Below are 16,117 nucleotides of genomic sequence, written 5' to 3'. Positions count from 1 at the left end.
TCTCCTCCTGGAAGGAAACCCTTCTGGGGCGGGGTGCTCCCCAGACATCTTCATCCCCACCAGTGGCCGTTACTTGTCACTCAGCTCCCAGCCTACGCTTAGGCCATTTACAGGGGTGAGTCGAAGCTGTGTTTATATGACTAAAATGAAAAACTCCTGATTTTATGACTTTCAAACGCAATAATCCATATTTACATACAGTATTACCACATCACCCCTGAACTGGGAGTCATCATAAAGTGCTGAGGGTAGATTTTTTTTTTTAAGTCCTTATTGAATTTGTTACAATATTGCTTCTGCTTTCTGTTTTGGTTTTTTGGCCCCGAGGCATGTGGGATCTTAATTCACCGACCAAGGATCGAACTCGCGCCCCCTGCAATGGAAGTGCAGAGTCTTAACCACTGGACCGCCAGAGAAGTCCTTTTTTAGCTTTTTTTTACCACATCACAGGCTTGGGAAGATTAGATGAAGTAATATAATGCCCAGCAGCCAGATATTTGCAATCATTATTGTTGTTGGTGGTGGTGTTTCTAGAAGAGTGATTGGCACCCTACAGGGCTATCACTGTTGTGATTCTATTTATCTGTTTTCCATATCCACCTACAGTACTCCTTTTTTGCCATACGCGGGCCTCTCACTGTTGTGGCCTCTCCCGTTGCGGAGCACAGGCTCCGGACGCGCAGGCTCGGCAGCCATGGCTCACGGGCCCAGCCGCTCCGCGGCATGTGGGATCTTCCCGGACCGGGGCACTAACTCGTGTCCCCTGCATCGGCAGGCGGACTCTCAACCACTGCGCCACCAGGGAAGCCCCACCTACAGTACTCCTTTACCTGATCTATTCTCTTAAGGGATCCATGGGTTTATCGAATGGTGTTGTTTGTATCAGTGATCATTTGCAAATGTCTGCAAATAACATAAATGGAGAACAAAAAAAAATTCAACTGGGGAGCGACAGACACAGGTCTATAGTATACACACTGGTATGCAGATTTTCCCTGTAACAGCCCTTCTTGGGCCTTAGCCTCCTGAGGAGCCCCCCTCTTTCTGGGGTCACTCAGCCTCAGTAGCCTGTTGCCTTTCTCACTCCCTTCTCTGTGCCCAATAAAATGACATCCAGCCGGAAGATAGGAATTTTCTCTCCCTGCTTCATATTTCCCCTGCAAGGTGGTTTCAGCCATTGCCCTGAAATGAAAGAGAAGGAGAAGTCATTCATATGTGTATTCATTTATCCAACAAGTATCTTACAGCCACTGGAGGGAGCTCGAGGGATGTGTGACCCTAACAAGACCCAGTCGTGCCCTCGTGCCCTCGAGGGACTTAACAGGCTGAGGGGCAGGCTCCAGCCGCGTAGGGATGACTCCTGGGTATCTGGATTGGGCGATTGTGTAAAGGTTCATGCCATCTCCTACTGAGACTGGACATGCTTGGTGTGAAGTACCTGTGGGACGACAAGTAGGCGTATTGAGAAGGGAGCTGAATGTATGAGTCAAGAGCTTGGCGGGGAGAGCGGGGCGAGAAATATAAATCCAGCAGTTGAAGATTTAGGCACTGATTGCCCAGGAAGTGGGCTAAGAAAAGAACCCCAGAGAGTTCTGATGTGTGAAGCATGGCTTTCCATGCATCTTCTCCCATGTTCTTCCATTTAAAAACGTGACAGCAACATGGAGAGCAACTATTGTGTAAATATCTCTAGAAAAAGAACAGTAAGTTCAACTGATGAAAAAAATACATTTAGGGGCTTCCCTGGTGGTGCAGTGGTTGAGAATCCGCCTGCCGATGCAGGGGACACGGGTTCGTGCCGTGGTCCGGGGAGATCCCACATGCCGCGGAGCGGCTGGGCCCATGAGCCATGGCCGCTGAGCCTGCGCGTCTGGAGCCTGTGCTCCGCAACGGGAGAGGCCACAACAGTGAGAGGCCTGCGTACCGCCAAAAAATAAAAAAATAATAAATAAATATACATTTAAATTACCCGATTCTGTCTTTGTAGGAGCAGGTTGAGGAAAGGAATACTCTATGTGAAGATGCTCCGGTACTGGAATTACTGGTAGATTGCATGGCTGTCGACACCCTTAGCCCATCAGAAAACGGGTGACGGCAGACAGACCTGCATATATGTAAAGATAATTTATATCAGGGACTTCCCTGGTGGTCCAGTGGTTAAGACTCCACACTTCCACTGCAGGGGGCGCAGGTTCAATCCCTGGTCAGGGAACTAAGATCCTGCATGCTGTGTGGCACAGCCAAAAAAAAAAAAAAAAAATTATATCAGCATCGTTTCTAAGAGCAAAAGATTGTGAACAGCTCAAATAGCTATAAATTTGGCTCATCTGTAAATGGACTATAATACAACCCTTGAAAGATTGAGGAAGTTTTTTTTTTTAAGTTCCCTTATGCTTCTTTCTTTTTTAAATTTTATTTATTTATTTGGTTGCGTCGGGTCTTAGTTGTGGCAGGTGGGTTCCTTAGTTGCAGCTTGCGGGCTCCTTAGTTGCAGCACGTGGGCTCCGTAGTTGTGACAGGCAGGCTCCTTGGTTGTGGCTCCAGGGCTCCTTAGTTGCAGCTCTCCAGCTCCTTAGTTGCAGCACACAGGCTCTGTAGTCGTGGCATACAAACTCTTAGCTGCGGCATGCATGTGGGATCTAGTTCCCTGACCAGGGATCGAACCCAGGCCCCCTGCGTTGGGTGAGCGAAGTCTTATCCACTGTGCCACCAGGGGAATCCCCAAGGAAGTTCTTTAAGTACTGTTCATACATGCAGGCACACACACACACACACACACACACTTACGCATACTCTCATATATATAGTGAACAAAAAGTGATGGTATATTACCAATTGTATGAAAAAGGAGAGGGGGAGAATATATTTGCATTTTATGTGTATATTTGCTTGCAATGTATAAAATATCTCTGGAAGGATACACAGGAAAAAAAGATCATCTTGGTTGCCCTTGAGGAAGAGAACTGGAGGACTCGGAGGTGAGTGGGGGAGATTTTTTTTCACTGTCCCTTTTTGTATCTTTCCAATACTCAACTATGTAGAAAAGTAACCTGTTCAAAAATAAACAATTATTTTAAAAAAGAGAGAAAAGGAAAAAAAGTCAGTGGAGCTGTAGGCAAAAGCTCTTAAGAGAAGAATCCCATGTAGGATAGAAGTGTAGTAAAATACATCTTGCCTGGTCTCCAAGTGCTCAGAAGTGAAAGTTCTTGAAACCGCTTGAAACGGGTTCAACTATCCTGCTAAGATAGTCCTTGTTAAGTCTCTGCACTGAAGAAATGGACTTTTCTGGGGGAAGGACCGAGACGGAGTTTCACAGCAAGGCAGCAGCCAAAGATGAATAGGAAGTAAAAGGTTTGATGAGCCCCAATGTGAAGGAAAACCCTAGTCTTTCCCTCCTGTTGTACGAAAAAACCTCAGCCCCGTCTATCTCCTAAGTGCTTCTTTTACTTCTCACACAAAACACACATGTCTGGCACTTCTGGTCACCAAGTGTGTGGGCGTTTTCCCCACACCAAGCAGTTCTCTGCAACACCAGCTGGGGGGCCTGCAATTTAACTCAGTTCTGGTACCATCTACCTGGAGACGGTGTCAGAGCCCACAGGTTAAGGGCTCAGTCCCACAAGACTGCTCTCCGCTCTCCTCCCCCACACTGCAGTCACCAGTGTCACCTGTGCTTCTGACCAAGCAGCTATAGATCAGAGGTTCCAACAACCCACTCCTTGGGTTTGATTAATTCGCTAGAGCGGCTCACAGAACTCAGGGAAACACGTTTGCCAGTTTATTAAAGGATGTGATAAAGGACACAGATGAACTGCCAGATGAAGAGACACATAGGGCGAGGTCTGGGAGGGTCCCAAGCACAGGAGCCTCTGTCCCCGTGAAGTTGGGGTGCGTCATCCTCCCGGTGTGGATGTGTTACCCAAAAAACCGGATTTGCCTTTTGGTGGGTGTCGAGCCAAGAAACATGGCCAAACCAAAGAATGGGAGAAGGAAGGAATTATTATGTGCAGCAAGGAAGGTGGGGGACTTCCCTTGTGGTCCAGTGGTTAGGACTCCATGATTTCACTGCCGAGGGCCCAGGTTCAATCCCTGGTCAAGGAACTAAGATCTCACAGCGCAGCCAAAAGAAAGGAGAACACCAGGGATCTTTCCCAAGCTGTGCCTCCCTGAATAGCAAAATTGGGGAAGTTTGAAACTAAGGATACACTCATATTCATGAAGGGTCTTAAGCAGTGGAAAATGCAGTGTAGAATTGGGGCAAAGGTTGACAGAGTGCAGGCTTCAACTGATTGAAGTCACGAGGGTCAGAAAAGGTCAACGTCATCATTCCATCCTCCACCTGGGTGGCGGCCTTACTTTCCGCCCCCAGAGATATGTATATACTCAATGATATGTATCAGAGTGTTATGTATCTCTTTTTTTTAAAACATCTTTATTGGAGTATCATTGCTTTACAATGGTTAGTTTCTGCTGTATAACAAAGTGAATCAGCTATACATATACATATATCCCCATATCTCCTCCCTCTTGCGTCTCCCTCCTACCCTCCCTATCCCACCCCTCTAGGTGGTCACACAGCACCGAGCTGATCTCCCTGTGCTATGCAGCTGCTTCCCACTAGCTATCTGTTTTACATTTGATAGTGTAGATATGTCCATGCCACTCTCTCACTTCATCCCAGCTTACCCTTCCCCCTCTCCGTGTCCTCAAGTCCATTCTCTACATCTACATATATCTCTTGAGAATCTAGGACTCTTTTATCACAGAATCATTGTTTCTTGACTGCTTTTTCCTTTGTTCCCTTAAGATCATTAACTACTGAGACCTGTTCAAGGGCAAGCATTGTGGCCAGGCTTAGATCACAAAATGGCTTAGGTCAAAATGGGTTCTCTTGTGTCAAGAAAGCCATGCCTGGTTCCCTTTTCTCCGGGGACCCCCTACCCTTTCTGCTTATAATACCCAATGTTAGTGTAAAAGAAATTTCCAAGTTATTTTAACCAGATCATCAGATCGCTGGACCAGGACCCAAGACTGTCAGATGTGTACCCTTTTATATAACTTCCCCATATTTTGCCCTTAGATCTTGTCTTTTCTCTTGTAATGATGGACATTAAAGTCTTAAAATGAAAAGGGTCTGCAAACTTGTTTTCAGGGACAGCAAGGAAGCCTGTATAGTCAGGCCACTCAAGATGGCTGTTCTCTTGCTCTCTGTAAGTCCTCTGCCCTACCAGGGCCTGCGTCACCTATATCTGACGCATGTCACTGACCTTCCTATGTACTTGCCTCCGCCCCAGCTAGTGATTGTTCTTATCAAAGGGGTGGTGAGGGGCGTGCCTCTCTGCTGGTTTCCCTGGTAACCAATGAGCCCACCTGACGTCATTTTCCCTATAACTGGTAACCTCCCCACCCCCGCCCCCGCCCTGGGAGCGGAGACTGCCGCCATATCCTGTCTGCCGCTTGCTGCAAATGGGGGGAACTTGCTTCAGACATGTAAGCTCCCCCATCCATTAAACCACTGATGTCTCTGTTGTTGACCTCGGGCTCTTTCTTCAGTCTTGAACCTGGGGAAGTGCAGGGCCCATAGGCCTGCGGGGTGCAGCCCAACAGGTGGACATAACGAGACCATCTTCGGGAACCCATCTAGGAGGGATGAGAAACCCACAATCTGAGTAGGTGGTGACGGTTACTAGGAGGAGAGAAGGGGGTGGGGGAGTCCCTGGGACGTGCCAGGGTGGAAGAGGAAAGCTTGAGGGGAGCCTGCCTGGGCCTGTGAATCTCCCTGGGGGACTAAGGAGAAAGGGTTCCTCAAGTACAGTGATAAATTATGCTTTGCACTGTAATAGGATTAAATTTGAAACTGTTACAGATGAGGTGTTACTAGCCCATTCTTGTATCACAGAGAGCTAGGCTTTTTCTCCATTCAACAGGTATTATTTTATTTTCATTGTTCCTAAAATGATACAAAGGAAGGCTTCTGTTTGTTCTCTTACCTTATGCTGATCTTAGAACAACACAAAAATACTGACTACGCTGATCTTGAAACAACACTGAAAACTTCAAACATGGGAAGATGATTTACTCCCATTCCTTCCCCCTTTCCTCTTGGATTCGAACAACTGGCTATGTTTAACCCCAGCTTTGCCTACTCTTTCCCAGAAAAGTCACCAGCGAACATGGATGGATCTACTAAAGGCAGGACTGTAGATTCAATAGGGTGTGGGATTCCAGCTTTGTTCTCAGGGAACTGACAGTCTCATCAGGAGATAAAAAAATTATTGGGTTGGCCAAAAAGTTCGTTCAGGTTATCTATGTTCCAGAAGAACCCGAGCGAGCTTTCTGGCCAACCCAATACATTCAGAAACGGGTACTAACGCCCGAGAGCATACGTTCAGTGCTAAGTTAGGGGTCTGGATGATAATGGCTTCAGGAATGCAGCTGAGGCAGAAATCCCTGAGGGTCAATACACTGAAGCTTCTAGGAGAAGGGGAGCCTCCAAGGACAGATTTAGAGGAGGAGTAAAGAGAGCACCTGAGGCAGGCGGAGGGTGTGGGCGAGACCAGCCCGTGTGGCACACCTCTGCGGAGGAGGAGGCACCTGGTTCGCTGGAGACAGCAGTCACGGCGGAAGCAATTTCTGATTCAATGACAGTCTAAAGTAGGATTTTCCCCGGATTAATAGAAACCCTGTGCGTTGCAAACGTAGCCGAGAGGGCATTAGAGGGATGTAATGGATGAGCTGACTGCTGGGACTTGGCTGCTGAACGTGCAGTCAGGGAGGGGGACAGTGTTTGAGGAAGTTCAGCATCTGTGTATCTGCCAGCCCTCCTATGTCGCTCTGCACACAGCCGGGGCCAAGATGCGGGTGAGCATACATCCCTCCCGTTCCCTGCAAGCTCAGCTCGTATTATTTCTCTCTCTTGTTCTCTCCATTCTTTCCTCTCTCCGCTCACGGCCAGATGTCGAGGAGAAATCCTTTCTCGCTGTGAGTTTTGGTGGGAGTGTCAACCTGTGACATTTGCCTTTTGTGTGCATGCCCAGGTTAGTCGGGAGGATAAACAATGGGAACTCTACCGATACCCACCTGGTCTAAGAATCCCAAGTCTCCAGACCCAGCTCTCATGCCTTTTAGCTCCATGAACTTGCGCTGGCCCTTAAACTACCTGTCCTTCGGTTTCCTTTATTTGTAAAACGGAGATGTTAATACCTCCCTACCTACGTCGCAGAATTTTCTTGAGATTCAAATGAAATATAGTTGTAAGAGCACTTTGGAGACTAAGGAACTTCTTATTAGTAACTCAAGGTGAAGATGGTGGGGACGGGGTGGGGGGGGAAGGTGGTGAAGTTGGGAAACTCAGTACATCCCATCCAGCCCGGTGATTTTATAAAATCGTTTTTTATCATTTAAATCATTTTAACTATATAGCTTTTTTGGATGTTTTAACGACTCTCACTCTCGTGATATCTTTTTCCTCCCTAGATATCCCTAAGTGCAGAACCCAGCACCCCCCTACACGTTCCAGCTCATCTCGCTTGGCTTCCACATCGACCAGTGGGGCTCCCAGCCACTGAAGCAGCAACAAAAACTCTCATCAGCATCTCCAGAGACACTCTGGGCTCCAATCATTACCCCAGGCCTTCCAGCCAAAGTTGATTTAAAAATGTGAAAGGATTTTTCTAGAAATGACAGGCTGCTCTACATGGAGAGTTGCATGTTACTTGGCTCCTTTATTAGAAACAGTTTAGGTACCTTATTGTGAAAGTGAGTCCTACACTATTTCGGTAAAAGGTATTCATGGCACAGATGTTGACGTCTTTACAAACTGAGATAGAAATGTGATGATAGATACCATGGGGTTGATAAAGGGACATACGATAGCACCATTGGTGAGACTGGGTGTGTGAGGCTGGGTCCCAGAAGGATACGGCCAGCACACTCCCAAGTCTACTTGAGCAGTTTAATGATGGGAGTGTTTTTTTCTAGGGCTGCCGTGACAAACTACGGCTATCTGAGTCCACTCAGGCTGCTGTAACAAAAATACCATTGACGAGTGGCTTATAAACAACAGACGTTTATTTTCTTACAGTTCTGGAGGCTGGGAAGTCCAAGATCAAGGTGTGGGCAGGGTTGGTTTCTTCTGAAGCCTCTCTCCTTGGCTTGCAGATGGCCATCTTCTCCCTGTGTCCTCACACGGTCGTCCCTCTGTGTGTGTCTGTGTCCTAATATCCTCTCCTTATAAGGACACAAGTCCGATTGAATTAGGGCCCACCCATATGACTTTGTTTTACCTTAATTACCTCTTTGAAGATACAGTCACATTCTGAGGTCTCGGGGGTTAGGACTTCAACATAGGAATTGGTGTGGGGAGGTTACAGTTGAGCCCTTAACCCACACTGTGGGTGGGGTTAAGAGAATCAAGACGAGATGGTGAAGCCCCTGGAAACTAGCAACAGCAGAAGCCTTTATCATCCTTTGGCCTGAAGAAGCAAAAGAGAAAGGGCATGCTATTCCTAGAACCCAGTGAGAGCTGTAGCCACGGGAGAGGGACTGCCCAGCCTATGGTATGTGGTGGAGGAACGCAGCCATGATGGAGACCAGGGCCTAGCAGGGAGGGAGGGAGAAGACCCACCCCTCTCTCTCGCCACTCTTCACACTCCAACAGCACTTCCCTTTGGTCAAACCCACCTGGAAGTCAGAGAACAGAGAAGCCTGGGAGATGCAGCTCATAGGTGTCAGCCTTTGAGCCAGGGAACAGGCTGACAGGTGTGGCCAGGAGTGGGCGGGGAGGGGTAGAATTTGAATGGGATGATGAAGAATCACCAGCACGGTGGTGGAAACATAGACATTTCCAAAGGAGGAATTATGATGCATACTCAGGCAACGTAAATGGGCTTTAAAGAGTTACTGGAAAACAGAAAATGCTACTTAACTGCAAAAATATAAGTCATACATTCTAAACTAAACCACCTGCTCATGTAACCATTTCCAGGTCCCCAAAGTGACCATTCTAGGATACTTATTTGCGTAAGTAAAGCAGAATGGTAGAAAAACAAATATGTTTGTCAATCTTGTCATGTTGAACACTTACGTTCTTACTTTATATACTGTAATGTAGGTATTTTCGAATGGTTCAAAATGGTGACCTGGCAGCATGGCCCAGGATACAGTGGTTTGGATGCCCAGGTGATCGGTGGAGGACAAAACATGACCAACTTGTAATTGATCGGTTGGCATCACCCAGGATGAAGCCAACATGTGGCTCTGAGGCAGAGAAGAAAGAAGACACACCCAGAAGGAGACATTGTGTTCTTCCCATGGGCAAAGCAGATGGCTGTCAGTTAGGGTTTCCTCTTCCTGGGGCCTGAGCCCTCATGGTCAGCCCCCAGGAGCCAGGGGCAGCTGTGTAAGCTGGGGTGGGGGGGACCTGCAGCTCCAGGATTCTGCCCTGCTTTGTCCCAGTGAACTCCTGTGAATATGTCAGGAACCAGTCATGTTGGAGGCCTATGTCTGAATGGGCCAGTCTGGAGTAAGTCCCCAGCGCTTTCTGGAATAAACCAGGATATCCTGGGGCAAGGACATAATCAAGAGAAAGAAGGGCTCGTCCGGTACAAGCGGCCCCATCTTGTCTAAAGCTGTATTGGGTTATCTATTCCTGTGAAACAAACCGACCCCAAACTTAGTTGCTTACAGCTGTCTGTTATTCTCCTTTTGAATCTGCAGTTTGGGAGGGGCCTGGGGGAGAGCTTGTCTCTGATCCACACGGCATCTTCCCCCCAGCAGAGGGCTGGAAGGTCCATTTCCAAGATAGTGCAGGAACATGGCTGGAAAGTTGGTCCTGGCCGTCCACTGGGCACTCAACAGGGCTGAGGGTTGGGGGCCTCTGTTCCTCTCCACGTGGGCTGGGATTCTCATCGCATGGGGGGGTGGGTTCTAAGGACAAAAGTCCCAAGAGAGCCAGATGGAAACTGAATCACAGTTTTATCCTAGCCTTGCGTTGGACTGCACCCCACAGGCCTGCAAGGCCTGTACTTGCCAACTTCAAGACTGAAGAAAGAGTCCAAAGTCAACAACAGAGACATCAGTGGTTTAATGGATGGGGGAGCTTACACATCTGGACCAAGGTCCTGGAGCAACACCTCACCGTGTGTGGTGGATGGCAGGCAGGATGCGGCGGCAGTCTTCTTTCGGGGTGGACATGGGGGTGGGGAAGTGGAGATTACCAGTTATAGGAGAATTGATGTCAGGTGGGCTCATCGGTTTCCAGGGAAACTAGCAGAGGGGCACGCCCCTCACCAACTCTTTAATAAGAACAATTATCAGCTGGGGCAGAGGTAAGTACGTAGGAAGGTCAGTCATGTGTCTAAGGCAGGGGTCCCCAACCCCCGGGCTACAGACCAGTACCAGTCCACCGCCTGTTAGGAACCGGGCCGCACAGCAGGAGGTGAGTGGCTAGCTAGCAAAGCTTTATCTGCTGCTTCCCATTGCTCCCCATCACTCGCGTTACTGCCTGCACCGTCCCGCCCCCTCCAATCCGTGGAAAAACTGTCTTCCGTGAAACTGGTCCCTGGTGCCAGAAAAGTTGGGGGCCGCCGGTGTGAGATATAGGTGAAGCAGGCACTGGTCAGGCAAGGGATGTACAGAGAGCAAGAGAACAGCCACATTGAGTGGCCGGAACTTGGAAGTCTCCAAGTCACTCCATCATCCCCTGATGATCACGAGGCTTGTCCAATTTCAAGCAGAGGGGTTGAAGACTGAAGAGAGTTGCAAGGTTCTGGAAGAACCCATGAGATGGGAAAGATTATTATGGCTGTTTCAGAGTAGAAACCAAATCTCTGCCTCAGGATGGTACCCGTGTGACCCGTACCCATCATTGGTCACAGCATAGTTATGTGAACTAGGTACATCCCCTGTGTTAGTCTGCTTGGGATGCCATATAAAATACTATAGACTGGGTGGCTTAAACAACAGAAATTTATTTTCTCACAGCTCTGGAGGCTGGGAGTCTGAGATCCAGGTGTCAGCAGGGTTAGTGTTTGATGAGAGCTCTCCTTAGGTTGTCTTTTTTCACTGTGTGCTCACATGGCCTTTCCTTTGTGCCTTTGCAGAGGGGGAAGGAAAGGGAGAGAGGAAGAGAGATGTCTCTCCTGGTGTCTCTTCTTATAAGGACACTAATCCTATCAGATCAGGGTGCCACCCTTATCACCTCATTGAACCTTCATTACGTCCTTAGAGACCCCATCTCTAAATGCAGCCCCTCTGGGGGTTAAGACTTCAACATATGAATTTGGGGGGGGCACATTCAGTCCCTAACATCCCCCGTAGTGATATGAAATAGACGACACTTGATAAATTTATATTGATATTCATTCATTCAAGAAAACTTCATCGAACACCTATTGTATGCCGGACTCTCTACTAGGCTCTGGGAATACAGGTAGGAGAAAAAAACTGTTCCTGTCTTTAATGAGTTTATAATTGCGAGGGAGATAGAGCAGCCATTACAATACAGTGATCGCTGCCAGGAGAGCTTGCTGTGACAGCTCCTAGAAGGGACAAATATACCGCTCCGTGGAGGCTGCAGAAGTGATGTCCAAGCAGAAACCGAGGCTGAGAAGTATTGAGTAGGAAACTGTGTAGGACAGACAAGGGGATTAAGAAAGAAGATACACGGAGGCCTGAGGTAGAACTAGGGTGACCACGATCCTGGTTTGCCCAGGGCTGTCCTGGTTTTAGCACTAAAAGTACCATGTCCAGGAAACGCCTTGGCCACTGTGCCTTCTCCGTGGAACTGTAAATAGTCCAGTAGAGCTGGTGCACAGAGGAGTGGGCGTTGCCACAGGATTGGTGGGAGAAACGCTGGAAAAGTAGGAGGAGCCCAAACAGGAAGTGAGACACACTCAGGAGTTAAGACTTTCTCTTGGAAGTAGTTGAGCCATCAATAAGTGATCTTAAATAGGGGAGCAACTTGCTGAGACTTGCATTTAGAAAGAGCTCTATCTGCTGGATGATGTAGAAGAGGGACAATACTGGAGGCCAGTCAGGAAGCCATGGTGGTTTTCCAGGGAACAGAGATGGAGAATTAAAGTAAAGTAATGGAGGGAGACGGAGAGACCCAGAAGATTCAGAGTGTCTTAAGGAGAAGTAACAGAACTTAGAAATATACGTGTGGGAGGTGAGAGAGAAGGAGAAATCAAGGATGACTCCCAGATTTCTGGCTTGGGCAACTGGAAAAAGTCTTGGGAAGTCATTAAGATGGTTTGGAAATACCTTCCCCACTGCACCTGACATGAGAATACAAACAAAGCAGCCCTTCTTCTGCTTCCCACACAGCTCTTGTTGACCTAAGATCTCTGTTATTGTGCAGCTGCCCCAGAAATCTCGGGTCCATACAGCCAGGAGGCTTATGGGAACATCGGGATAGAAGGGGGAAGTCTGGGGCAAGAGGGGTGTTTATGACACTAGATTCTCCCTCGAGGTTTATGTACACTATCTTTTTTAAGCTTCATGAGAATCTTACGAGGGAGGTAGGTGGAGACTGTTATTCCCATTTCAGAATTGCTGGATGGGGATAAAATAGCATGCCCCCGGGGCCACTGCCACAGAACGGCAGAGCTGGGCTCTACAGTGTGCTGTGTCTGACTCTGAAGAAATGAACTGCTCTTTCCACCATGCTGCTTCCCTAATTAGCGCACTAGTCTCTACCGATTGGATATGTGGTCACATCTACTGCCATGCCTTCATTCTGTCTTCATTCAGCATTTGAGAAGGATGCAGGGACTTCCCTGGCGGTCCAGTGGTTAGGGCTCCACGCTTCCACTGCAGGGGGCATGGGTTGGATTCCTGGTCCGGGAAGTAAGATCCCGTGTGCCTTGGCATGGCCAAAAAAATAAATAAATAAAAGAGAGAGAAGGATGCTAACCAAAGGAAGGGCTCTACCTCCTTCAGGGCCCTAAGAGGATAGCTGAAGGCTGCTTGCAGGAGCAAAGTTTGCAAGAGAGCTTCTTAATCCTCTGTAACTGGTCCCCATGCTGATGATACCTGCAAAACTCCGAAAGCCATACTTCCTGTATAATTATCTTTGTGAACGTCAAGGCCAGACGAAGATTTGGAGACAGTGTGCCCGTCAACAGCCTGTTTAGGGAGGGACGGATTGTGGTGGGGGGAGATGAAACTCAAGGGATAGGAAAGCCATGGGCAGGACACTACAGGGAAGAAAGGAACACGGGAGGAGTCCCCAGGGCCTCCCTCTCAAAGATGGGAGTGCACAGTGAGCTTGTCTAAACCTCAGAAGGGGCTCTGGAAACCTGACAGCCATGTAAGTGGCGCCTACATGGAGGCTGCCCTCCCAGGTCCCTCCAGGACCCTGGAACTGGAGCCTTAAGAGAAACCTGAGAGCCAACTCAAGCTCCTTCGTAACCAGCCACGTTTACATTTTGATGCGAATCTTATCTCCTGTGGAGTCTTAATAGATAATCTATTCATTTTGCTTATAGTAATCTAATCCATTTTGCTTTTAGTCTTCTATTGTTATTTCTGCATGGATTTTGTTCCCGTCCCCCTTCTAGATTGGGAATTCTTCAGAAGATCCTAGTTTCACTCTCTCCATGTTTTCACATTTTCTTTTGTGCAGTAGGCATGTGTGTGGAGTTTGTTGTCATGGGAAGTGTCATCAGAAGATCTGAAATGATCATTTCTCAGCTGGCTTCTTTATTCACTGACACTGGCACAGAAAGGACACAAGAGGGCGCTCCTTCCCCTCTTATCTGAGTTCAGGGAGCTGCACCTTTTCTGTCCCTTCAGGTCTCTCTTGAAAACTTAGACACGACTGACGTTGGTGAAAACATGTTTTTTACTACTACTGGGGAGAGACTTTGGGGAATTTTGAATATTTATAGTGACACACTTAGGGAAATATTTATTCAGCTCAAGTCTTTGATTCCATTTGAATCAAACAAATACTCACATAGTCAGTTTTGGAAGCACTTACAGTCTAAGGAAGAAACATCTATTTTAAAAATTAACCAACCACTTTATACCCATTGGGATGGCTATTATCAAAAATGCAAAATAACAAGGGTTGGCAAAGATGTGGAGAAATTGGAAGCTTTCTGCATTGCTGGTGGGAATGTAAAATGGCAACTGCTATGGAAAATGGTATGGTGGTTCCTCAAAAAGTTAAACACAGAATTACCATAAGATCCAGCATTTCCACTTCTGGGTATATCCCCCAAAGAACTGAAAGTGGGGACTCAAAGAGATATTTGTACACCCATGTTCATAGCAGTATTATTTGCAATAGCCAAAAGGTGGAAGCAACCCAAGTGTCCATTGACAGATGAATGGATAAACAAAAATCTACTTAATTCTACTAAAGCATACCTTTAAAGATGGAGGAAAAAAAAAACCCAGACTGAGAGAGATGTATCTTTAATCCCTATTTCATATACAGCCTTATCTCTTACCAAGGTGCCTTAGGGTAGTGAAGAACCTCATTGGCCGTGCATCGCCATGTCTGTCAGGGAGAGAGCCAAGGTTTCTGAATATGGCCCCTGCTAAGACTAGTGTCCCACCACCTGGGCTTCTGGTTCCATCCCCTTGGGTCTCCTGGGACCATGCTTTCTCAGTTTAGCATCTTTTGGGTGCCTACATTTTTCACCCCACAATTTACCACTGGTCTTTAAAATGTTATCATTTGACCCAGCGTTGTACCTCTCCTTCATTTCACTAAACACCCTCCTGCAAGTTACATGTGTGTCTTTTGTTCTTCAATAACTACTCTCCTTAACCTGGTCTCAGCCTTAACCTCATGGCAATTGTACTCTCACGGTGTCTTAGTCCATTTGGGCTGCTAAAACAAGATACCATAGATTGAGCAGCTTAAAAACAACAGACATTTATTTCTCACAGTTCTGGTGGCTGGCAATCCAAGATCAGGGTGCTGGCAGATTTGGTGTCTGGTCAGGCTCCTCTCCCTTGTTCACAGCCAGCAACTTCTTCCTGTGTCCTCCTCACCTAGCAGAAGGGGGTCTCCTTTATAAGGGCACTAATCCTACCAATGAGGGCTCCACCCTCATGTATTAATCGCTTCCCAAGGGCCCCAGCTAATAACCCCAGGATTTCAACATGAATTTTGGGGGGGACACAAACATTTATATCATAGCACATAGGTTACCAGGACCCTCCTCATTGCCAAATCAAATGGCCTTTTCTGTGTCTTCATTTGACTTGACCTCTCTGTAGCATTTGGTCTAGACGAGGATTCTTTTCTTTTCTTTTCTTTTTTTAAATTTTTTGGCCCCTAAGCATGTGGGATCTTAGTTCCCCGACCAGGGATCAAACCCGCGCCCCCCTGCAGTGGAAGCGCAGAGTCTTAACCAATGGACCACCAGGGAAGTCCGAGTTCTTTTCTTTTTAGAAGTCTGTCCCCATCTTGGTGACTGCTGCCGAAGTCTGTTCTCTCCTCTAGCTACTGTCTCATTTGACTTCTACCCACTACTGGCTTCTCCAATCCTGGTTCTTCTCCGTCCCTTAACTGTGGTCGGTCCCTCGAGTCTGTAGCAGCCATCTGTTTACTCTATCGACATGTTGTGGTCTTGCCTTAGAGGTCATCAGATCTGTGTCTACTTTACCAGATTATGATGATGACTCCCAAATCTCTATTCCCAATGCAGACCACCCTCCCTCCTTTAATCCCACTCTTTCCCCAGATTTACAGGGTGTTTGAGCTTTGGATGTTCTGCCAGTACCTCATACTCAGCAGCCAAGGATGTTTCGTTTATTTCTTTTTTATTTATTTATTTATTTGCTGCATTGGCTCTTCGTTGCTGTGTGGGCTGTCTCTGGTTGTAGGAAGCAGGGGCTACTCTTTGTTGTGGCGTGCAGGCTTTTCATTGCGGTGGCTTCTGTTGCAGAGCACGGACTCTAGGCACGCAGGCTTCAGTAGTTGTGGCACGCAGGCTCAGTAGTTGTGGCTCACGGGCTTAGCTGCTCCATGGCATGTGGGATCTTCCCAGACCAGGGCTCGAACCTGTGTCCCCTTGCACTGGCAGGCAGATTCTTAACCACTGTGCCACCCGAGAAGTCCCTCGTTTATTTCTTAAACACAAAATGAGGCAGGAAG

General features: G+C 47.6%; 1 protein-coding gene across 4 annotated transcripts in view; it reads left to right on the top strand.

Moving 5' to 3' along the window:
- FBXO16 (F-box protein 16) overlaps window positions 1-9,560 on the top strand; it is a 57,472-nt gene extending 47,912 nt beyond the window's left edge. The window contains exons 8-10 of one of the 4 annotated variants that reach the window (XM_060301308.1): window positions 2,917-2,978; window positions 6,956-6,981; window positions 7,477-9,560. In XM_060301308.1, the coding sequence (XP_060157291.1) occupies window positions 2,917-2,978; window positions 6,956-6,981; window positions 7,477-7,568 (180 nt within the window). In that variant the 3' untranslated portion in view covers window positions 7,569-9,560. Of the gene's footprint in view, window positions 1-2,916; window positions 2,979-6,955; window positions 7,038-7,476 lie in introns of all 4 variants that reach the window. The other 3 variants (XR_009564409.1, XM_060301309.1, XM_030879123.2) reach the window with 3 other exon arrangements.
- Window positions 9,561-16,117: the final 6,557 nt, after the last annotated feature.

Source organism: Globicephala melas, chromosome 6 (genome assembly GCF_963455315.2).
Source record: "Globicephala melas chromosome 6, mGloMel1.2, whole genome shotgun sequence".
Classification (NCBI taxonomy): Eukaryota; Metazoa; Chordata; class Mammalia; order Artiodactyla; family Delphinidae; genus Globicephala; species Globicephala melas.
The sequence above is the reverse complement of the archived record's forward strand: the minus strand, read 5'-3'. Positions and strand labels throughout refer to the sequence as shown.